This window comes from Empidonax traillii, unplaced genomic scaffold (genome assembly GCF_003031625.1).
Source record: "Empidonax traillii isolate 1590-97213 ecotype Southwest subspecies unplaced genomic scaffold, ASM303162v1 scaffold609:size479882, whole genome shotgun sequence".
Classification (NCBI taxonomy): Eukaryota; Metazoa; Chordata; class Aves; order Passeriformes; family Tyrannidae; genus Empidonax; species Empidonax traillii.
In genome coordinates, this window is record NW_020955802.1 from 225,171 (window position 1) to 249,056 (window position 23,886).

General features: G+C 41.3%; 1 protein-coding gene across 1 annotated transcript in view; it reads left to right on the plus strand.

Annotated features, from left to right (window-relative positions):
* The first annotated feature begins 15,260 nt into the window (after positions 1-15,260).
* Positions 15,261-23,886, plus strand: part of CD2AP (CD2 associated protein) — a 66,051-nt gene continuing 57,425 nt past the window's right edge. Inside the window, exons 1-2 of the mRNA XM_027898627.1 lie at positions 15,261-15,336; positions 22,637-22,797. Of these exons, the coding sequence (XP_027754428.1) occupies positions 15,261-15,336; positions 22,637-22,797 (237 nt within the window). The remainder of the gene's footprint in view (positions 15,337-22,636; positions 22,798-23,886) is intronic.

Genomic DNA, 23,886 nt, shown 5'->3' on the forward strand with positions numbered 1-23,886 from the left:
CGCTCCGCCCCGGGGGAGCGCTTGGGGTAAGGGGAGGGCTCGGGGCCCGGGGCAGCCCCGGTGTGCCCCGGGGCGGGGGCCAGTGGAGGAGCTGCAGGGCCCGACAGGTGCCCGCAGGTGCTCGGTGAGCGATCGATCGCTCCGGGGAGGGGCCGGTCCCGGGGGGGCTGCGGGTTCTCTGGGTTTCGGTGGGGAGAGCGAGGTGTAACAGCGAACACTGACCCCGTGCTGGTTGGAGAATAAAAGTTTCTGTGGTTAAATCCACTCCTCCTTTCCCCCCCCTTTTTTTTTTTTTAATTTTTTTTTCCCTCCCTACTCGGCTTCAGTTTGAGCTGCACCTTCACCCGTTTCTCCACCGAGGTGTTGGCTTAAAGAGAGAAAGAGCACAGCGACCAGGAGCGCTCCTGTGTTCGTGCTGTGCAGGCTCAGGTTTACGCTTGAAGCAGTCGGTTGTACTGCGTTTGGTTTTTAATGGGAGAGCGTCGGCGTGAGGAGGTATGAATGACTTAAACACCGCTCCGCAGAGCTCTCTTTCCTTACAGGCAGTGCCCCCACTGATGTTCAAAAGGGTCCACTGACCGTTTTGTTTGCCTTTGATATCTCCACTCTTGTCGCACCCCTTGCTCTCTGTGTGTAACATCATCTCCATGTGCTCTGGAGGAGTGCGTGTTACACTGTGTGCTTATGCTGCTCTGTGCAAATGTGCTGGTTCAGAGCGGGATTTAAGCTTTTTAAGTGCAAGGATACCTGGGTTTTGAATAGCTCTTCTTTATCTCCATCTTCATCCCCATAAAACTGAAGAGGTGCAGGGTGTGCAGGTCAAACGGTGCAGTTACGGAAGCAATAAAAGCTCCTCCTGACTCGTTTTCTACTGATTCTGAAGATGGGCTTTCAGTGTTTTCATCTCGGTGAAAGAAGCCTTATGTGGCCAAAGCACACTGAAAGTGGAGTCTGAAGCTATAAAGTGAAATGGGTGTTTTAAGTTCTGATGCAAATCAGACTCTAAAGAACTCACTTTTTGTGATTGTTTAGAATAGGTAAGACTTGTTGTTTATTTCTTTTTGGGCTATGTTGTTTTATTTGCAAGTGAGAAGTGTCTGTCCAGGTCATTGCAGTGGCTTGTGATGGTAGTTCCTAAAGCATAAAAGTTTGGTGTGCTAATTAAACATTTTGAAGTCAGACTGTCATAATGAAATGTGAAATACCTCAGGATTTACATATGGTATGTCTAGGTTATTAAAATCATTAGTATACTCTATTAGTACAGTTAGAAATACTGTGTAAGACTTAAGGAAGGACTGAATCTAGTTTATGATTGTACATATGTATGATTATTGTGTGGTATAAAACCATGTATACATTGTTTTATGTATTTTTTTCCTTAAGTTTCCTTTTCTTAAGGCACTCCTCTTCTGATGACAGTAATGAGCATTTTATTACTGCTGCAGAGGCTACTGAACTGAGTGGGTGCACACACTGTGTCAAGTATTGTTATTGCGTGGGTTATTCTAACCATAACAGTTTGTGTGTCTGTGCAGTTAGAGAACAGTTCCTGCCAGAACGCTGGCAAACCTCTGTAAAGGTTTGTGAAATGATCCCAGAGCCTTTTAAACAGATTTTCTCTGAAGGTGTTCTCCTTTATGCAGATTTCCAAGTGTTGCTTTCTTGCGATCAAAAGCAGGGAGGAATGTGTATCTCTAAAAATAAGAGTGGAAAAGAACTAACTGTAGCTTGCCCTGCACTCACTGTATTTAGTGGTGGCCTCACGTTTTACCTTGAGAAGTCATTAGTTGATTATTTTATTACTGTCGTCATGGCAGAGCTGGTTCTTGATAAGAGATTGTTTGCCTTTTATGTCAGCTTGATGAAGAGATTTTACATGTGAGAGGTGGCTTAGAGGGGAGTGTTGAGTATCTTTGGCAGACTCAGGGGTTTCTGAGATCTAGGGAGAAGTAAGAACAGGGCAGTGTGACTCTGGAGGAACCAAAAGGAGAAGGGCAGAAGTACAGAATGCCTTGGAACAGGTTCTTTTGTGTTCTTTCAGTAGCTGGAAATTAGTGTTTCAGGAGCACGTGTCACTCAGGCGCCTGAAGGGTGGGGAGGAGGATGTTGTCAGAGGTGACACACAATATGAGACCATCTGAAGCTACTGGTAATGCCCACTGACACACTTGAGCTCTGTTATTATAATTCTTTGCATTTTGTACCAGCTTAATTATGTGGATTCATGACTCCACAAACAGCTAGAGAAACAGATTATTTAAAGGAAAAAAAATATATTCAGATGTTCTAGGGGAAAAAGACTTTATTTGATTGAATTGTCCTTTGCTGTTTTGGGTTGATATCCACTTGGAGAGAGGTAGAGTTCTGTGTGTTGGTGCATTGTAACATCTGTTTACTTATATGGCTCAGTAACCGATAATTGGCCTAATTATAGTTAAGAATTTTGACTATACAAAAATTGTGTTAACAGGAAGGTTGAGCTAAATTTGCAGAGTCTCTTTGCAGCTAATTATCATATGGTTTTACAACTAATAAAGAAACCTTACAGCAACAATTGATAAACTGCCACAGTGGAACACTGAAATCTGCTGAACTCCTGTCAGTACTTTCTTACCTATATGCATGCCCCCTCCTTTTTTATTTACAAAAATTTGTACAAGCTTTGAGTTTTCGTTCCCATGAATCAGTACGTTTGAAATTTTCTGCATTTGATCTTCAGACAATTTTGTAATTTTGGATTACTACGAGAAGCCAGACATAGGTGTTCACTACCAACAGGATAAGTATAAATTTGTTTGATCTCTAGAGTAAGTTCATTGAGCATTAAACTTGAGTGAAGCCTTTTGCTTTCTTCACCTTCGTGTTGGCAACAGAAAACAATCGTAGAAGGTTTCTGTAAGCAGACTGAATACCTACAAGAACCTATTAGAACATTACTTCAGGGTTTGCTCTTTGATTTAAAAGCAAAACAAAAAACTCCACAAAACCTTTGCAATCTTCCCTTTCTTCCTCCCCACCCCCTTAAAAAAATGGGATACTCCATACAACCCCAAGCAAATGGATAATACAGATGAACAGTCCTTCTACTGGTATTTTACCAAGAAATATGTAAGATGGGATGCCCAGTTGAACTTTTATTGAAGAGTACAATGATTTAATCAAAAGCGCAAGTTGTTAAACTTTTCTGTACTTGGAAGAGCCTAATGCTGACCAACTGTACTTGCACCGGCCAAGTTGAGCAAGTGCTTTCTTACTTAATTTCTTTATTCTAGACAAAACTGTAAGGGAGGATGATGTGAAGTTGACCTCTGGAAGAGAGATACCTAAGCTACTGGGAAACCAAATTATTGTGACTGGGAAGAGTTGATGGATACTGAGTTTGGGTCAAGATAGAGGAGAAATCCCATCAAAAAGTGCAAGCGATTCTGTCAGCTCAACTCTTGCCTTTTCTGGTGGTGTATTTTTTTTTTTTTTCTTCCCAAGAATGGAAGAGCTACTGTACTGAGAGCCCTGACTGGGGGGTGGGTAGGGAAGAAAAGGATATGGAAAGCAGATTTGAAATGGAAAGTTGTTCTTCTTTGGTGGTTGTGTGTTTTTTTTGTTTGTTGGTTTTTTTTTTGTTTGTTTTTGTTTGTTTTTTTTTGTTTTTGTTTTTTATGAAAACCCGTGGTCTGACAATCAGTAATTTATGGGCTTTCTCAGAGGTGTCTGTGGTTTTGTCAGAGCTTGTTTATAGATAGGGATGGACCATGAGGGACTTGGACCAAGGGGCATGAAGAATGGTTTTGCCAACCACAGGTGCCTGTGACAGTGGAAGTCCCTGTTCAACATAAATGGATGTGTCTGTGGGAAACATGTCCTTTCAGTGTGAGGGTATGTTTTTGTTTTTTGTTTCAAAAACTGCTACTTACTCTGCCTGACAGTATTTTTGAGAAATGGGGGATGATTGATTGGTGCCTTCAGTTTGAGAAGTTTCTCCACATCTACTTTTGTCCTGTGTCAGTCATTCCAGGTGGTGGTCACCTTTACCTGATGGTTACTTTAATTTTTATTTCACTTTCATCTTGTTGAGGAGAATTGTTCAGGACTGTGTATTTGTTATTCAACACTTGCCTCTATGCAGGGATATAATACTTGCTGTCTTGGTTTCTTCTGTTTTCCTAACAGGTCTTGTTTCAGCTAGGTAGGATCTATACCTTGAAATCTCCTTACCTTCACTGGCTTTCTCTGTTGTCTGACTGTGCTTGGTTTTTTTTTTTTTTTTTTTTTTTTTTTTTTTTTTTTTTTTTTTTTTTTTTTTTTTTTTTTTTTTTTTTTTTTTTTTTTTTTTTTTTTTTTTTATCCTGAGTGGGTTTTTGTTGCATAAACACAGGAAATGTGTGGTCGGGCACCCTGTACTGTCTGGGGCTGAGCTGCCCGGTCTGTCCCACTCTGGCTGTCACAGCTCTGCTCTTCCATCCGCTTTGCTTCCTTGGAGATGCTGTCACATATGACTGCTGGTCTGGTAGCTCTGCAACCTGGCTTGATAAAAATGATTTGTTAGGAAAGAGCAGCAGTGTATGTGCTTAGAGTGACTAAAATCATCGTGACAGAAGTGGGTGAGTCGATCAGGTGAAACTCCTTGCTAGTGGGTCTGGGGCGGGGGGGGGGGTAGTGATTTCTAGCAGATGGTCCAACCTGCGATGGCCACCTGGGCCCTTAAAAAGTGTCTCTGGTTCATGACAGGGGTTTAGCCTTTTTCTTTTGTTCCTTTTTAAAGTGGGTGTTTGTCTTTTTTAAGCTGGCATCCTATATTTTGTGATGTAGTTAAATTTCATTCTGCTTTTTCTTTTCTGACCCTTTTGCTTTCCATAGCATTGCTTTTTTTCCTCTTCTCTGAATTGTGAATTTGCTAACCATCTAAAATGTTCCCAGCTCTCTGTGAAGGCAATGCCTGAGCCTTTGCTGTCCTTTATCATGGACATGTGGTGATGAGAAACAGTTTTCCCCAATGCTGTGCTGTCCCTGTGATGGTGGGAGCACAGCCCTGCTGGAGCACCGCCCGTGGCTGTCCTGCTGCATTGGTAAAAGCAGGACTGAAGCACTGAAACTGCCTTTTCAGTCACCTCTTTTCCAGAGTGATCCCTTGCTGTGTTAAATAACTGTTCCTTTTGCCCTGAATTTCTGTGTTTCTTAGCATAAACTTCAGACTTCAGTTCATTTGAGTAATATGACGCCAGCACAACTATTTATTTTCTCTGACTAATGCCAACAAATGTTTTTGGGTGGGATTGTGTTTTACTGCTCTAGCCCTATGCAGAATTGTCTTTCTTCATATAAAATCAGTGTGAAATACTGCTTTGTCAGAAATCCTGAACAAAGACAACGATGAATTGTAGATATTTTCAAACATAAAATTTAAGACCTGCCACTGCCAGAGTCGTGCATCAGTCTGAAGGAGAAGTCACAGTATGTGTCTGTCTGCCAAATGAGTTAAATCTTTCCGCTTTTGGGGTGAAGTACACTGGAGAGAATATAATATGAGGTCATTTAGAATATTAAGTTAACTTTTCTTAAAGGAATATACATTGCCTATAACACGCTTACTGTATTAGGCAGGACTACTTTCAGCAGAATAAATTAGAATTAATATTTTGAATAATTGAAAAAAGTGAACTATTTTCCTTTAGTTTCAGCAGTTTGCATAGTGCCGATCTGTGGTGTTACAGTGAGAGCTGCAGTTGGAGCTCTCCACTTGGTGCCGAAGAGCTTTGTGATTGTAAACTGAGTTTACGTTTGACATTACTGTAAAAGAAACTCAAACTAATTTTATCACTTTCACTGCTACAACTAGATAAACCATTACTTTAAATTATTTAAACGGCTTAAGCTTACACTGTTTCTTAACAGTAAGTAAATCACCATAAACATGATACTTTTTGTCATTAGAGGGATATGTAAATGGTTTTGGAATTAAGTCTTAGGTCGTCTCATTTATTTTTGCTTCTGCAGCAGCAGCAGAGTCTGAGATGCTGTGAATAGATTTTTGTGGATGGGAGTTACTAATGATTTTTACTTTAATGTTAAATAACAGTTTTGCCTGAGTTCCTGGCAACTTGCCTGACTTACCATTTAAAGAAGTCTCCTAAGTCATCAGTTTCTACCTCTTGGATAAAATTACTGAATGGTCAGCCTTAGTCAAATGTTTTGACTGTGTGTGTAGTTTGATCTTTGTAAGCTGGCACTGAAGTAAAGTCTCGCCCTTCGCTTATCTCTGTCTAGTGAGCATTGTCCTCTTCCCTTCCTTTTACAAACCAGATCATACAAAACTTTCCTGTCTTCCAGAATTAGCTTTCAGCCAGGCTGGCTCTCTGGCACTGAGACCAAGCTCATGGTGGCAAAAGGAGTGAATGGAAGCAGGAGGAGGATGTGGATGCTACTTACAGTGGTGTCAGCTGCAGCAGTTACAGCATCTGACAGAGTCATGCCTGGTAGAGATTTTTGTCTTCTCATTTTAGCTCTTCAGTTCAATTGTGGATTTATTGGTAACATACCAGTATACCTTAATTCCCCTTAGTTTGGGTTTTAGTTCCACCCCACCCCCCACCCCCCCAGCCAGGTTGCATTGTTGCTTCCCTTTTCAGGAAAAATATGAAAGCAAATTTCTCAGAATGGTTCAAGTTATTTCCATTCAGTGCATCTTTGGGACTGGGGGATAAAAGTCTCCATCTTTGCTGCTTGAAGAAATAAATCCACAATTTTTCATCAAGTGAAGGAGAATCACGTTGCTTAACTCTGAACTTGTATCTTGAGTTATGAATGGATTTGTTTTAAGGTTGCTTTGAGTATAATGTCCCCTCTGAATCTTCCTGGGGTGCAGTTTCAGGCTGTGCTTCAGAGATAACTTCAGAGATAACCACAGAGGGCCAGAGCTGTACTTGCCTCTCTCCAGCTTGCCATGGCTCTGGTGGCTGTGAATGATGAGCTGGTGTGGAAGAAACTCTTGAGCCAGGCTTGCCATCCTGTCAGCTGAATGGCCTCATTCTACCTGCACAGTTTGTGAGCTCCTGGGCAAGAGAGTGGATGGGGCTGTAATTCAGGAGCCAGGGAATGGACAGTGTTTCTCCTTTTCCATTTTAACCTGCACTTACTTTGCACTGGATCCACCCTGAAGTTTCATCAGTTTCTTCTGAGTGTCTGTATTAATGCTCTCAAGCGTTTGTGATCCAGCAAATGATTATCTCACATTTCTTTCTCTTAATTTTTAAAGTGTTTTTTTACCCTTCATCCATTTTAAGCCAGCCAAGTATTCTTTTTAAACTGTGCCTCTACCTTGTTTTTTTAAAAAATTGATTTAATACTAACTTTATAGAGAAAATAGTTCCTAAACAGCTAGAATTTGCAATTGAGGTGCCTTTTGTATTTCTGTGGATTTTGGTCCTGATTTTTCTTAGTAATGTGTATGTTTGGAAAAGATAACTGAGCACAATATGTAAATATATGCCTCTGTCCTTCTGTATCCTGGTTTTCTGCAGTTGGGCTGGACTTCAGTGTTCCTATCACTTAAATGTTTTCATGGAGTTTGGCTTATTTAGTACTGTCATAAACCAAGAAATGCAAGATTAACTAGAATAAACCTGCCTAAAACTTAAAGGTAAATCACATTGCTGTTTGCACTCTTTGTGACATCTGATTATTTCTGATGGGGAAGTTGTCAATTGCTAGAACAAATTGACAGGAAAAATGCTAGATCCGTCAGTTCTTGATATGGTCAGTCCCCTGGACGATGCAAATATCAGTGTGTGTGTTCTTTAATCTTCCCTTTTGGCAGATTTAGTGATCATGTGTCCATGCAATGAGCTGGTTTAAGGCGCTGGCCAGAATTGAATCCCACTGGAGGAGAACCAGCTGTGTCTGATTTGGCAGCAGAGTGGTCTGACACACCCTGAAGCAGCATAACTGAGAGACCAGCGTAAGGGAACAGTGGTGTGGGAATGAGTTGGGAGAGATTGCAGGGTCATTCCTTCAGCCTCAGAGTGTTGGAGTCACTGTAAAACTGTTCTCTGTAAATGACTAAAGCCATCGTTCCTGAAAAGCAGAGCCCATTTGTTTTGCTTCCGAAGTGGTTAAGTGAAGAGCATTCTTTTGTTCAGAGTTTTTAGTAAGAGACTTGGCAAATTCAGCAGGATTTGCAAGTTGCCTGGGAGTGTCAGTGGGATTTCAGGTGACCATCTGACCGATGGGGTCCATGGGTTGTTTGTTTGAAACCTGTGTCCCAAACAACACTTTGTGTTCAGCTGAGTTTGTGCTGTCCTGGAGCCAGGTGAAATGAGATGCCGTTCTGCAAGGCGGGCAGTGGAAATGCTGAGGTGAGCAAGGGTTTTGTAGACAGGAAGATAAAAGCAAATATGTTAATCCCATGGGTATGGTAGATAAGGAGACAGCAGATCCTTCTGAAAAGTGCAACCAACAGAATATCTGCTTCTTATTAAGCATAAATTATTGTCAACTTTGCTGTTTTGCTCTGGAAAATCAAATGTGGTGCTTTGTTTGCTGGACCAGTGTGTTTCTGAAAATATACCTTGTCCTTCAGCACAGGGAAGGAATGTTTGTGAAGTGGAAGATGATAGTAAAAAGCATTACATTAAAACATTCACATTATGAGAACCATAAGTATAAGAAGAACTGCTTTTACTGCCTACTAATATCTGGTAAGGATGTGGTGCAAGGAAGTAGAGGAGTTGGAAATTGTCTTGGTTGACACCCTTTGCAGATTTAGGAGAGCTCGAAGGCATTTCTTGTAGCCCTGTGTGCTATAGGATTGTCTGTGAATTACCTGCGTGGTGGTTGTCAACTAAAAGCACAATTAAGAGTGTATAAAATTGCTTCCTCTAATTTTCGTGTGTTCATCGTCTTATTAGATGCTCATTTTGGGGGAAGAGAGTTTGCTCTTTCAATCTTAATTTTTCATTCTTCCTAAGAGAGAATTATAGGAGACATAGATGGATTGTAATGTAAATGGCTTCTAATATGTAGGTTGTACAAGAAAACTTGTCCTGTAGACAGCTAGTAGGAGAAAGCTGGCTGGGTGAATACAAGATGAAATAAAGGTGTTTATGAAACAGATGTGCTGTCAGTAGAATAAGACGCAGCCTGCCATCTCTGTGCAACAAGGAGACTGTGCTGATTTCCTACCACGACAGAGTTGCTGTTCAGTGCCCTGTGATGCTTCTGCAGTTCTGAGCAGCAACAGAAGTGGTAAATCCTGACCTTGGTTTTTAAAGAAGCTGAGAACATACTGCTGATATTTTCCTCTCTTTGATTTTACTTTCTTTTTTTTTTCTCTTTTGTGTGTGTGTAGGTGGGTCACCAGGGTTTTGCCTGTAGTTGTGAAACCTGTGGGGACAGGTTTCAAGGGGATTTCCTCTGGTTCCAAATTCCAAACTAGTCCTTCAAGCGAATGTGTTGAGAACAGTGGAGGTGAGAGTTAGCTTTCTATGAACTTGCTTTGGGTGCTTTGTGTCCTGACCTCAGCAACTGGTATCCCTTGCCCCAGACAGCTTTTCATAACCTCCTGTAAGTCCTCTGCTCCCTCCTCAAATTCTTCAAATACCGATCCTCCTGTTACTATCAATTAGCTCTGCAATACACACACCGCATGCTGGAGCTGCTTCCAAGCTGCATATTTGGTGATTAGCCAGCCATCAGGTTAAAAGAGCAAGAGTGTTGGGGCAGTCCTGAGGTCTTGTCCTAGGGAAGGACTGAGGTTTGGGTGCTTCAGTGCTGACTCTGCAAAAAAAAAAAAAAAAAAGTAAATGTACAGCTCTTGTTTTTGAGATGCTACTCTTCTGGTGTGTATGAGCCAAATGTGTGTACAGGGAAAGAATTGGGAGGGAAGCAAGAGGACAACTAGATAGGGGTGATCATGTAACACTGGTTTCTTCAAGTGTTCAAGGTTATGATGAGGTACTAAAAAACCTCCCAGTCAACGAGATGGGGGGTGATGGACGTGCTGCAGTAGTATTGGAAGGATTGGTCAACAGGAACCTTGTGTTATTCCTAAAAGACCAACGTGTGGTCCAGCATTTAGGAACAAACTACCTTACTTTCTACCAGGTGGCCTGAGCAGGATAGTAGCCAGCAAGTCATGGAGAGGGATTGTACTCACAGGACTAAAATACTGTGTCCAGTTTTGCTCCTCCCTCCCCTCAAAGGCAGAGGGAATGCCACCAAACTGGAGAGCTGAGAGTGGTCAGGAGGGTGGTGCGTGTGGTGCTCAAGGAGTTGGTATAGCCTGGAGAAGGGAATGATGTACTCTCCTTGGAGGCACGGTGAAAAGTTGTAATTCAATGGCTGCAAATGAGGACAGTGGTAACTCCTGGTGAATATAGTGTGGAAAAGTCATTATGAGAATTGAGTATCAGAAAAGGTGCCCAGGGTGGCTATTTTATCTTCATCCTTTCAAGGCTTTTAAAATTTAGCTGGACAATCTCTTGAGCAACCTGGTTTGACTTTGAGATTAACCTTGCTCTGGACAGGTTGGAATAAATAACCTCCAGAGATCCTTTCAAACTTTGTTTTCCAGTGATTGGATGCACTGCAGGCTATGCAGGTTGAAGTCATGATCTTAATAAAAATTGTTTAAATAAAAATCATTTAAATCCTTCTAAATCCGTGTTACAAGTGGGTATTTAAAGAATTGATCTCTGAACTTTTAGAACATGATTCAGCTAATGAAATTATTTTATCTTCTTTAAAACTATCTGACTGAGGTTGTTGGGTGCTCTTGAGCATTTGCTGTTTTAACTTGCTTTTGTAAGAATCCGTTGCGTAAGGATTTCTTTCTGTGCTTTTCAATCCAACACTTCAGTTGACTGTATTGATTAAAATGTCCACACTGAAAAGTTAATTAACTTTATTAATGCCACAATTATTATGGACTGTCCTGACAGCATGGACTCAGATAGGAACATTTGTCCCTGTTTTAATGCTAAGCATATTTTGTGGTTTTTGCAAGATCCCAATCTGGGACCATTCAGACTCTTGCATCATGTCTGTTTTCAGAGATGAAGGGAACACTTTGTGCATGCTCCGAATGATGCTTTTAAGTTTCCATAAATTTATTTCAAAGCCAGATTCTTGCCTTGTTTGCACAAGCACTAATTATCATTCAGAATTAGATACGTGCCAAATTGTAGGCTGTCTGTCAAAGCATTTCTGCATTTTTGCAGAGCGTGAAAGGAGTTTTCTTTTGGTTTAAACCCAGAAGGCTCTCAGAGACTTTCTTATTTTTGTAACTCATGAATTTATAACCTGGAGCTATGATCATGATGTCCTTTTTGGCTAGGAGAATCCTGAGAAAAATCTACAGGAGGAGCTGAAGCTTTTGTAGAAACATAGGGTTCTGATATTGTAGGAAGGAAACTTTTTAAAAATTCAAATACTTTTTTTTTTTTTTTGGAGTGGGAATGATTTTGTAGAAAAAATCTGCTATAAGCAACAGTCTTCAGCTTCAAATGGTGGTGTTTTTTTTGGTTAGCTAATTATCTAGTGGAGGCTTTAAGGGAAAAACTATAAATATGTTGACCCTGTGGTACTTTCACTGCTTATTTGGTGCTTCGGATTTGAGCTAAATCTAAATACAGTATGATCCTTTTGTTCTTCAGAGGTTTTTTGGCATGACTTTGTCTTAGCAGCTTTTGTAATTTGGTGTTTTGTGACTCACCTTGAATGTTTTGCCAAGTAGATGTTATAAAATTAACTTCAGGGAAAGAACAGAGGAAGAGGCGTAAATCTATATATGGAACAGTGTCTGAGTCATGACTTCAGAAAACCTGGTATGTTTTTCTTAGGGTGCAGTCCCCTGTGCCCTCTAAGATCCCTGGTTTTCCCTGCATGGTGAATTAGTAGCATTCTTTCCCCTTCTGCTTGTGAAGAGTTTTGCTGCCTTTCCTGCTCGTGTCACCTCTCATTTCCAGGCTGGTTTCTTGCGGTGAGCTCAGTTCAGACTGAGAGAAATAACAAGTAGTACAAACCACCTCTTTCTGCTTAACATCACTTCCCAGGCAAAACATTTTGACCTCTTTTGTCCTTATAAATCAATGGTAGTATCAAATAAATAGTTGGTGGTAGAGATTTTACTCTAATACTTCCCATTTCATGTCTTCTCCTGCTGTGAAGAGAGGAGCCTGGCAGTTCCCACTCATACAAGTGAGGGACTGAATCAAATCTACAGTTGTAATATTTATTAAGTTTATGACTGAGTTTAAGACAGGTATTTCTGATAACATGTCCTCCTTCTGTAGGAGACATGATGGATGAGTCTTCTGGAGTTGATTTAATAAACTTGCAGTGAGGAGTATATCCCTAAAACGCTTTTTTTCCCCAGCTGGCTGATAATGGTGTCATATCATCTGCAGGGTGCCATTGTGGAATTTTGAGGGTATGTGTGGAGATGAGTTGCTTTAGCAAAGTGAAAATTGTCAAACGTTTAATTTTCAGTTGTGTTCTGTCACACACAACGTTAGGCACTATAATGCGCTCCAGAAAATTACAGGAGCCTGGAGTAGGAAAATGAGGCCTATGTGGTTTGCATCTCTCAGGCCAGGCTGCAGGGCAGAGTTTCTGCTGGGCTGTTTAGTTTCATTCTCAAAGTATCCTGCTAATTGTACCTGAGCCAGCGCGAGAAGCTGCCGTTTGAGATGGCTGCTGTTAAACTACAACGAGTTTCTCATTAGTTGAAATAATTTGGGAGGAAGAGCATACATTTTAAACTGTTTTCAGTTGTTCATTGTCCTAATTATTTCAGCCTTACTGGGCTGTAAAATTCAACATGAACTTTTTATTAAAAATGCGTGGTGAGTCATTTCTTGGAGCATGCACCATTGCCTTACTCAATCTAGAAGTGCCAGGCGGATCCAAGGCAGCTTCCAGATGTGCTGACAGAACCAAGTCTCCTGGCTTTTTAGACTGTCTCAAGGGTAGACTGCTATTTTTGTTTTTGTTTCCCTTTTTTTTTTTAGCCAAACTATGTATGCAGAGAGATTGTTGCTTTAAGCAGAAAATGTTTGTGCTAGAACGGGATAATGCAGCATAGAGCAAGTTACAGAAGGATTAAGGAAAAACAGCAGTCACTGCAGGATGGACAGAAAAAAACTGAACTTTACACAAGTTGCCTTATCCCAGTCTTTTGACAGTACTTGGAGCTGGCTAGGGATTATATTGTCTGAGGGTTCATGATTGGGGTGTCAGTGGCACAGCAGCAAGAAGATATTTTTGAGACTTTCAGTGGCTGAAATTAATTTCAGTTTGGCCAACTTCTGTAGACTTTCCTGTCAGCTGTAAACATAAAATGAAAAGTGTAAGAAACTTCAGTGAGGGATCTGAGAGATCTTGTGGATCACAAGAAATCTGTGAAAGTCATAGGGACGTTTCTGAAAGAGAATATGCTAAAGCCAGTTACCAATACATTCATTTGTTTGTGTGGTCTATTTAACACATAGGTAAAATATCATTAAAAGATTTTTGTGCCTGAATCACAAAATGGTTTCAGTTGGAAGGGACCTTTAAAGATCATCCAATCCAACCCCCTGCCGTGGGCAGGGACACTTTCCATTAGACCACATTGCTCAAAGTCCTATCCAGCCTGTCCTGAGACATCCACAGCTTCTCTGGGCAACCTGTGCCAGTGTCTCACCACCCTCACACTGAAGAATTTCTTGCTTATGTCCAATCTAAATCTCCCCTCTTTCAGTTTAAAGCCAGTGCCCCCTGTACTGTCACAACAGACCGTGGGAAAAAGTCTTTCCATCTCTCTTACAAGCCCCCTTTATGTACTGGAAGGGTGAAATAAGGTCTCAGTTGTCATTAGAAAGATAAAATGTGGTGGGACCCCATACTTCAGGAAAATGATAGAACTAGCTTTTATTCCAGCTTGTTCCTTCCCCTCTTCCAATGGTAATTTTTTTCCTTTGGAGTGCACAGTGTTTAATCAAAATAGGAAGCTGACAGTAGCTGGGTTGCTGATGCTGGAGTTTGGGGAAACAAAGACCCAAATGAGATGCTGGATATTGTGAGACTTAAACAAGATGTTTCGAAGTTGTTTTGTTGCCTTTTTGTGGCTTGGTTGTCATTGTTGGTTTTCTCTGTGATGTGTATTTATTCTGACTTAATTTTTTTTTTTTTTTCCTAAAAGCCTTCTTTACAGCACTGGATGCACAATGTAAGCACTGGAGAGTACTTCTTAAGTTTTTACCAGATCTTGTAAACCATCACACGCGTCCAACACCTTTTTGGTAGTTACTTGTGATAGGAAGATACTGTGTTCCAGAAAAATGATATATTAAATTCCCTTCTAAAAGAGGGTGTTTTTTTTAATCTTATAGAGGAATGAGAGTTGGGACTGGCAGACTGATCTGCCCCAGCACAGCACTATGGATGTTGGCTCAGGTGGGGATGGTGCTCTGACTGCTCAGCTCTTGTGCTGGGGAAGTGGGAAGCTGCTTGTTGGGAATTTGGCCTGACCTGCAGTCGTGGTGGCTCATTGCCATCACTCATCTAATGTTGCTTCAAACTGCTGAGCCTTCTGAGGTGTGGGGTGTGTGTTGAGGTGACTGTGAAGGCTCATAATCACTTCATCATGAAGTTGCTTCAAACAGCAAATCCTGTTGGCATCCAAACTGAGTTCCCACTGGGTGACAGCAGGGTGTTCGTGGTGCTTCCAGAAACTGGGTGGACACAGCTGAGCTGGTTTTGTGTAGGATCAGCTTGGGTCCAACACTGTATTTGTGTGTATTGGAGGCATCTTTAGTCCTTGAAAGGATTGTTTGTTTGCCCAGCAACCAGAATTAATAAGGTGTACAGATTTAGGTTTTTTGTCTTTGAAATAATCTACAACTGAAATAATCAGCTTACAGCAAATTGGGAATTAATTGTGTACGCATGAAAGAAAATGTACACAGAATGGCATGAAAACATTGCAGTTCCATTGGCATTATGTATTATTATAAACTAATTAGAGAATTCTGATGGCTCAAGGCACTTTGCTTAAAACAGGACCGTAAGTCAATATTTGCATAGATGAGGTCAGCATTTTCTCAAACTGCAGAGAACCTCCTCTGCCACATCCCTTCCTTGTGGCAGCAGAGTTTGCTTGGCTGGCACAAGGGATCAAAGCTTCAGGAGCAGGAAACAGAGTGGCTGCTTTGGTACAGAGCTGTTTATCAGGACTGGAGCTGGCACGACTGGTGTGGCTCCCCTGGGAGGAAGCACAGGTAGAAATGGCTCTGCTGTGTGTCACCGCCATTCCTGAGGCCTTACAGGAGGCACCCGACCTCCTTTTGAGCTGCCATGAAGGTAAAACATCTTACTTGTGATGCTTAATGCTTTCAGTAGCCCTTGTGGTGCAACTGTTACCAAGTCCTCCACATTGAACACAAATGTGATGGCTCTGCGTGGCTCAGCTCAGTGAAGTATCTGCTCTTCTGTATGGTGTGACTCAAAACCACTGACTTACTGAAGGCTGTGCTGTAAAATATGTGTAGAATTCGTGATCTTCATTAGTTAATTGTACTCGTTCCTTGTTCAGTTTTGTAACAGCTTGGAACTGCAACCCTGCCATCAGCTGACAGGAATTCAGTGGCCTTGCATTGTTTATGCATTTAGTTAGGATGTGGTTTCATGACAGATTTTGACTGTGCAAAGCAGCAAGTGGTGAGGAGCAAGATGAGTGGATCCGCCGGGGGAATTTCAGGTGTGAGGGACCTGACGTTCATATTGCAAATTTTGGACATTTTTATATCGTTCTAGTTTTAGTCTTGCCATAGGCGTAATGCCTCTTAAAGATTAACACACATTAGGAGTATTCTTGGGCTTAGTTTCAGTGGGGAAAAAAAAAAATCCAGAAATTACTTACTATGAGACTGCTCCCCACTGAACTGAAGCACAGTAAATGAGGTGATTTGGACCTTCAGGAGCAATGTGCTCCCCATCTGTGCTGTAACAGTGATGTAGATGTGGGTCTAAGTTGGGTTTGAAACAGTCCTGTGCCTCTGACCCTACAGTGAGACATCTTAGGGACATAAAGAAGGTTGGCACTAAATGATTTTCTCTTGGGCTGTTTTCTTTATCTGATTCACCAGTAGTATAAATAACTACTGATCTTAAATGCAGAGCTGGGGAAGGGACCATGTGAATACACACAGAAGAGATTATGGTATCACAGCATTCTTGGGTTAAGATGTCTTGGAAATATAGCTTTGGGTTTCCCTCTCTCTGTTGTTGATGTAGTTTTACTGGGTACTTTGAGAAGGAAAGCAGGAAATGCTTTATGTTTCCATCTGAAGAAAAGCAGGAAATGCTTTATGTTTCCATCTGTTCAAGGTTCAGTCCCCTGGCAGCTTCTCAGTTGGACATGGCTGTTTAGGTGCGGAAAGGACCCTTTTGCACATGACCAGTGCTCAGAGTTGTTTTCCCTATACTGGGAAATGTGAGGCTCTTCCCTACTCAGATGGAGGAAGACCAAACCCACATCTGTACCCCAAAGAGATACTTTGATCTTTGGGGAACTGGTCATTGTGCAAACAGGAGAGGGAATCACAGGAGCAGGTGCAGAGCGTGGAGGAAGGAGCAGTGGAGGCCCTTGGCCAGCAGGGATTTGTCTTTGGTTGCCAAACCCTGGTGCTCACCTTGTGCCTGTGTCTTACAGGAGATCTTTGATGACAAACTTGTGCAGTTTTGGGAGGAGAAACTAGAATTTTAAGGGCAATGGGGAGTCCGCCAGGCCTCTTTATTTGAGCATATGGGTTGTCATCAGTGACTCAGGTCAGGGTAACAGGGAATTATATGGTGTTGAAGTGGAAAGAAAACATTCTTATAACCACTACTTATGTTTACAGTTCTGGAGGTGTTTTCATTGTTCAGCATTTAAACACCTGAACTACTTTTTCAATGTTAAGAGGTGTCTTAAGGGGCCAAACATATACTATGGTATTGCTGTTAAAACAGCTGGACTTCCTATAGCTCACAAATTGTAGGAATGCTTCTGTGGGAAAGCAGTTGGAAGGAGTACCTGATTTTGAAATAGTTCAGGAGAAAAGTATGATAGTTATAAATGCAAGATTTGTACCTTCTGTGGTCTTTTGTCTCTAGTGTAAACATTGTCTGCTATGAGACAAAATACCTTTGTAATTGTGTGTATGTACTCATACATAATAACAGAATTGTTATCCTGGTTTTGTAGGACACTAAACTTCAAGGGTTTTCTGTGATAAATGTACAGCTGGAAACAACAGCAAGTTTTAGGCATCTAGCAACTGTCTGTTATGATAAACTGGAAAAGCAAAAGCTCAGTTTCTAGTATAATTGCAGTTCTGCTGCCAAGGTGCTTCTGGAGGCTGCACAACTTTCCAGGGTTCACGTTCCAATAAATGACTTTACATCTGAACTGACCTAAAACCTGCCTGAAGAGACCTTTATGGAGCATGGCAGCAACTCTTGCTGCTTCATGTTGGACTCTGTCCCTCCAAGTCTGCAGCAAGTTTCAGCAAGGCTTCCCAGTATATGGAATTTTTTTTTTTTTAATTTTATAAACTATTAAAATCTGGATTCTGACAGTATTGTAATACCTTAGACAAAGTACCAAGAATATGAAGTTGTCATCTTTGCTGGGTGATTATCTGACATGTGGTTATTTCTGTTGAAGACACAGGCACACTAGAATTTTGATATATTTACCACTCTTTTCCTTGGTTTATTTATTGATTTTTCTGTTTTAGGGCTCCCAGAGGGCCTTAGATACCTATAGTAGCCAACTTCAGAAAGACTCTGAGTAGCTGAAGACTTCCTTTGTTTAAAATCAGTGAAGATCGGTGTTATGACTGTGCTTGTTGGGAGACTTCCTTCTGCCTTGGCACTGGGACGTGGTTGGCAGAAGAGCCAGTTGTGTAAGTTTTGGAGAAGTGGAGAGTCCACCTGTGCCAGCAGTGACTGAATGCCTCGAGCAGGCAGTGTTGCTGTGCTGGCTGGCAGTGGGAGCTGTTTTGTCAGAGGCGCTGGGGTTGGATAAGACACTTTTCATCTTTGCTGTGGGGAATAACGTGGTCTGTAGTTGTTGACTGGGCTGACTGGCTTTGATATGTTTGGTCTGTTTTATTTCCTTACTGAGGTTGTCATCTCACTGGAAACCGAGAGCTGAGCAGACTGCTCCCAAAAGCTTGCTATAACCACCTTCCCCCAAAGATATCCAGTCAATATTTTTTTCCTTAGCTGTGTTGATTTAATCAATCCCTTACCCCTGAAAATGGGTCAGAACCTTCAAAAAGCACCATATGGGAGGCTCCCTAATTGTGTTGGAAAGCTGTCGTGGCTGGATGACAGAATGTGTTTATATGTGTTTAAGTGGAACTTGTGTGGTTTGTTTGTCCCACTGCCTCTTGTGCTTTCATTGGGCACTGCTCAGTCTTTTCCACACCCAGATCAGTAAGATTTCCCTGAGCTTTCTCCCAGCTCTTTCAACTGTGCCTTGTAGGAAGGTACTCCAGACCCTAAGTTATGTTGTGATCTTCATGGCCCTTTGGGCTCACTCCATTATTTTCATTTCTATCTTGTATTGGGGCACCCAGGACATCACCAAGCACTCCAGTTGGGTCTCCCCAGTGCAGAGCAGAGGGGAAGATCCCCTCCCTTGACCTGTGACAGTGTTCCTCCTAGTGCAGCCCCAGCTGCTCTTGATTCCCTTTTGCTGCCAGGATGCGTTGTTGGCTCCTGTCACCTTGGTGTCCACCAGGTCCTTCTCTGCCAAGCTGCTTTCCAGCCAGAAAGTCCACAGCCTGTACTGGTGCATGGGGTTGATTCTCCCCAGGGACAGGACTTGGCATTCCCTTTTGAACTTCATGAGGTCGCTGATGATCCATTTCCTCAGCCTGTTGAGGTCCCTCTGAATAGCAGCACATCTGGTCCATCAGCCACTCCTCCAGGCTTTGTATCATCTGCAGACTTGCTGAGGGTGCAACAGTCCCATCATTTAGGTCATTAATAAAGACACTGAACAACTCAGGATTGACTCCTGGGACACACCACTGGAGATTCTCCACCAGCTGGACCATGTCCACAACCCTTTAAGCCTGGCATTTTGGACAGTGTCCAGTCCACACTTTATACTCCTCTGACCTGTACTCTGTCAGTTTGTTTTCAGTGGCAATGGCTCAATTGCCTCTGATTCTTCACTGCACATATTCCAGCCCCTCATCTGCTACCAGGGCACTGAATGTAGTCTTGTGTTTGTAAATCTGTTCTGTCAGTTCTTAGTCTGTTATAATTTATTATCTCTAATGTCCTTATCAACCTGAGTGTGATGTGGCTTGTCATTTGTTTTGTTTCCTTCCCTCTGTCCTTGGTTGGAAGCATCTTCCAGGTGCTGTCTTTATGTTTATATTTGAATTCTTGCCAAGACAAGATTGCCACTTATGTGTTAGAGATGTAGGATCAAGATACCTTCTTTCCATGCAGTGTAGGAGATGGTTTGGGATGACCCATTCTGCCTGTGAAAACTGAGGAGAAAGTTTTTTCCCTCTCAGGTGAGCTTTGGTGTATGTGGATGTGCAAGAAAAGCACAGTAAACCTCACAGTGTTCCTCTTCAGGCTTGAGAAGACTATTTTTCATCCATGACGTGGTCATTATGGACTTCTAAGTATAGATATTTGGTTTGAGTTGGGTTTGAAATGGTGAAAGCAGTGTAAAAAAACCGAGGGGAGGTAAGATAGGTGGATTTGGTATTTTATGTTGCTGAGGAGTTCTGCTTCACCTTCTACCAGTTGAGACTGTTTTTTAGAAGGTTTGACCAGTTCATATGATTGAACTGGAGTCTAGCTTATTGCTGACTGATCACAGCATATCTGTTCTTATGTAAACCTCTTAAGTGAGAACTTGAAACATTCAAAAGCATTCAGAACTACTTCACGCCTTCAGAAGTACAGTCTATGGACTAATGTAATTCCTAGTTATTGCTGTTATAAGGAGTGTGATGCCTTAACGTTTTCTGTCATCACTGGATACTGTTTTTACTTGGGTAAATATTATACTTTATACTCGAAGATGTTTCAGAGGCTTATTTAATGTGGACTGTTTTGGCAGTAAACGGTTTCTTGCCCATCACACTGAAGTCCAAATTACCTGAATGATTCGTGCTGCTTGCTAGTACTGAAAAGCAAAACTGATGACTTCTTCTTGATGGTCACATAGTAGCTAGGTGGGAGATGTGTAGCTTCTTGCCATTTCTGTGCCATCATATGAAAAAAAGTTCTGGGATAAAACTATTTTGGCATTCTCCCACAATCCCTTCCACTTTACAGACGAGACAACAGAATTTGCGTCTGGTTTGTCTACATATCCGTGAGAGTGAGGGTGGCATGGAGCATCACTGACAAATAAAAGAGGAAATTCAGCACCTAAATTTCAAACATAAAAAACTGATGTCCTTTTACTGCTGTTTGTCTTTGGAACACAGAGACACGTGGATGGTGACTGGGAGGTTCTTCAAACCCTGCGCTGGTTGTTGGCATGACCGAACTCATGTTTTACAGCCTGGAAAGGTGACCAGAATAAACATGTTGTTCATTTCAAACACAAATACAGGAATGTTCTCCCAAGGGAATAAATAAGCTTTCGAAAGAATTGGTTTGTGTTGACACAGCGTGAGTGTGATTATCTACTACTGCTGTGGAAAAAGGCCCAGGTGTTTGGCAGCTCAGTCGCAGTCTGCAGTGCTGAGAGCATTTACCATGACTGACACTCTATTCTGATCCATTTCTCATGTTTAACTTCGTAGAGCTGTCCTGTAGTGTGTATATTGAAATATATTACCTGCTAATGTGTTTCGAAGCAGAGTGTATCCTGAGAGAAATGTGTGACGTGGATATTTCTTACATTTCTCTGCATTTGTAAGTTCCCAAAATGGCTGGGTCGAGTTGGTTGGAAGATGACACTTTTATTTCAAGACCGTAGATGATGAATGGCTGTTGTCTTTATGATCTGTGGCTGCCAGAATTTCCTGTATGTTTGGCAGTATTTCATGTCAGCCACTCAAAAGACAATTCAATGCAGAAGCAAGACAAAACTACTCTACTTGCTGCAGGCAGTAAGGGGGGGAATATGATCCTCTGAAACAAGTTTAGAGAATACATTTGGCAAAAATAAGAAAGTGTATGCCAGGAGTTTCAGATTGTGTATTACGAGCAGGTAACTGGTGCTGCCTTCTGTTCAAGAGAAGAAAATAAATTTGTCTTTAAAGGAAAAAAAGCAAAACTAAGTCTTGATCTTTATGTTTGACTGATTCCTTTGTTGATGGTTATAGCTAGGAAATACTTCGCCAGGCAGATCATTCAAGCTTCTCTTGCATTCATGCCACTGTCATGTAGTTCTGTTTTTTACTAAGGGTTTTCTGACTTCATCCATAGGCAGCAGAGGAAAAAAGGCTTCATGGCAACATCACTGAAGCTGAACTTTTGATCAGAATTGCCCACAGATCAGAATTATACATTGGTTTAATGCAGCTGTAAGATCAATACCAAGGAAATAATACTTCTTCCCATTTGATTCCTTCATTTTTTAATTAATTGTTGGATGTCATTATGCACTGATAGAATGGAGTAACTAGGGAAAAAAACCCCAAACTTCTACAGCCCTTCAGGATTTCTGTCTTTTAACCCTGTTATGCTTCTGTCATTGTGTGTGTTCCTTGTGCTCTGTAGAGGAGGAGGTTTCAGTGAGAACAGTGTTAACATTTGGCAGTGCCTGAATATCTGACTGAATTTGAGTGAGGGAAGATTATTTGACTACTGCAGGTTTGTGGAAATTTCTGGCATGAACAGAATTTCTTGATGAACAAATGAGTCTTTATTGCCAAACGAGCCTTAAGCTGTCAGTGAGCAACTCATTGATCTTGTGCAACAGATGGACAAATATGTAAGTACATTGCTATACTCCTGTGAGTAAATTAAGTGTATCAAAATTAAAGCTCACTTGCTTATTCTACTTCATACAAACGGGATGACTCTGAAGGAGGCTGCCTTTGTCTGTGCAATTTAAGTTGCATGATGTTGTCAATCACACACTTTCTGGCTGTATTGCATTTCTTGGATCAAACCTGCAAAACCACTGTGTGTGCAGCAATCAGTTTTTGCAGATGGAGTTGCAGGTTCAGGTAGGAGAATTAACAAAGCATCGTATGTACATACCTTGCATACAGTGTTTGAACCTTTCTCCTTCCTTGGCCCCAGATATGCACTGAGTAACAAGCACTTGCCTTGTGGGCAGTGATTCATTATTGGTAAATCTCCAGCTAGGCTTGGGGGTGGGGGGGAACCACTGCCAGCAATTCCTTCCACCACATATGAGTAAAAATCTACCCGCCACCACCATAATATGACCTGTTGTCATATTCCTGCGTTTACTTTATTCTAATAGGCAACTGTCCAGTTTTTTTTCCCCACCTCAACAGAGATGAGAATGCTGCAATTCACAAATGAATGTTGCTTTAAGGGAAAAACACTTGTTCTTAGCATTTGTGGTTAGGTCTGCCTTATGCACATATGTGGCTTTCAAGATGCATTTCCAAGACTGGATTGTATTCACTGTGGGGTTTTTTTTCTCTTTTAGTGGACTATATCGTGGAATATGACTATGATGCAGTGCATGATGATGAGTTAACGATCCGAGCTGGGGAAATCATCAGGAATGTGAAAAAACTGGAAGAAGAAGGATGGTTAGAAGGGGAGTTAAATGGCAAAAGGGGCATGTTCCCTGACAATTTTGTGAAGGTGAGTTCTCTGCATTTGCTGGGTCTTACTGTGATAGTGTATCAGGCTCATTATTACTGAAATGGTTAGAATACACATTACTTGTATTTGTAACAGGATGATTTTTTTTTTCAATGGGAAGATCTTTTAGGTGATGACATTATTTTTAATATACTTTTGAAAACTTTTTTTTATTTGAGTTCTGCTGTCTGTTCTTGTTCACTTTAGCATTTGTTTTGGTTTGTATCCTTACGCTATATATTCTGCAGTGCACTAAATTGCCTGGAGCCATGGTTATCTGCTTTAGTGAGATGAACTGATTAAAAAAAAGCCAAGACCATGAGAACCCCTAAATCTACCTCTACAGAAGACAATCAGGTCATGAGAGAGTTGGGAAAGTGGGAAGTTGAGTCTGCTGAGCTGGAGATATTTTTCCATCTAAACTATGCAAGTATTGGAGATGTGCTTTGCTTCTTTATGCTTTCTGGCATTTTTAGTAACTTGCAAGGATTCCTTGGTGTAACACTTCTGTACAGTCCAAGTGAATTTAGATATTTCTGCATCTTTTGAAGTGAAATTCTTTGCAAACGAGAACTGTCTAATGTATCTTACTGTGATACTTTCATATTGTTAAAACTGAGAGGAAGGTTGAAGGTTGTCCAGTGCTGTAAACACTTTATACATATTTACTTTAAATTTTACAGTTTTTCTGTTCATATTACCAAAAAAGCGAAATTACTTATATTTGATTTACTGCAGAGAGTTTTAAGTATTTTCCTTTTAAAGCTGATGGGAATAATCCAGTTGCTCTCAGAGACGGTCTGGTTTGTATGGATGCCTTTCACTTGTGTAATATTTTCAAATTTTTGGTAGTTTCTTTCAAAGTCCATTTTGGGTTTTGAGTCCTGTGTAAATAGTATTTGACCCTAAGTGGTGTTTTGATGGTTACTGTGTTGATGAGGTTAATTAGCACTCAAGTGCTGTATAGGAAGAAAGCCTTAGACATGGCTCTTCTCTGGTGCTTGTGTTATCAACACTGTCTTTCTGCTGAACAGCAAAGAGGGGTTGGATGTGATGTGTTTCCATGTTAACTACCAAACTTGATGGGTT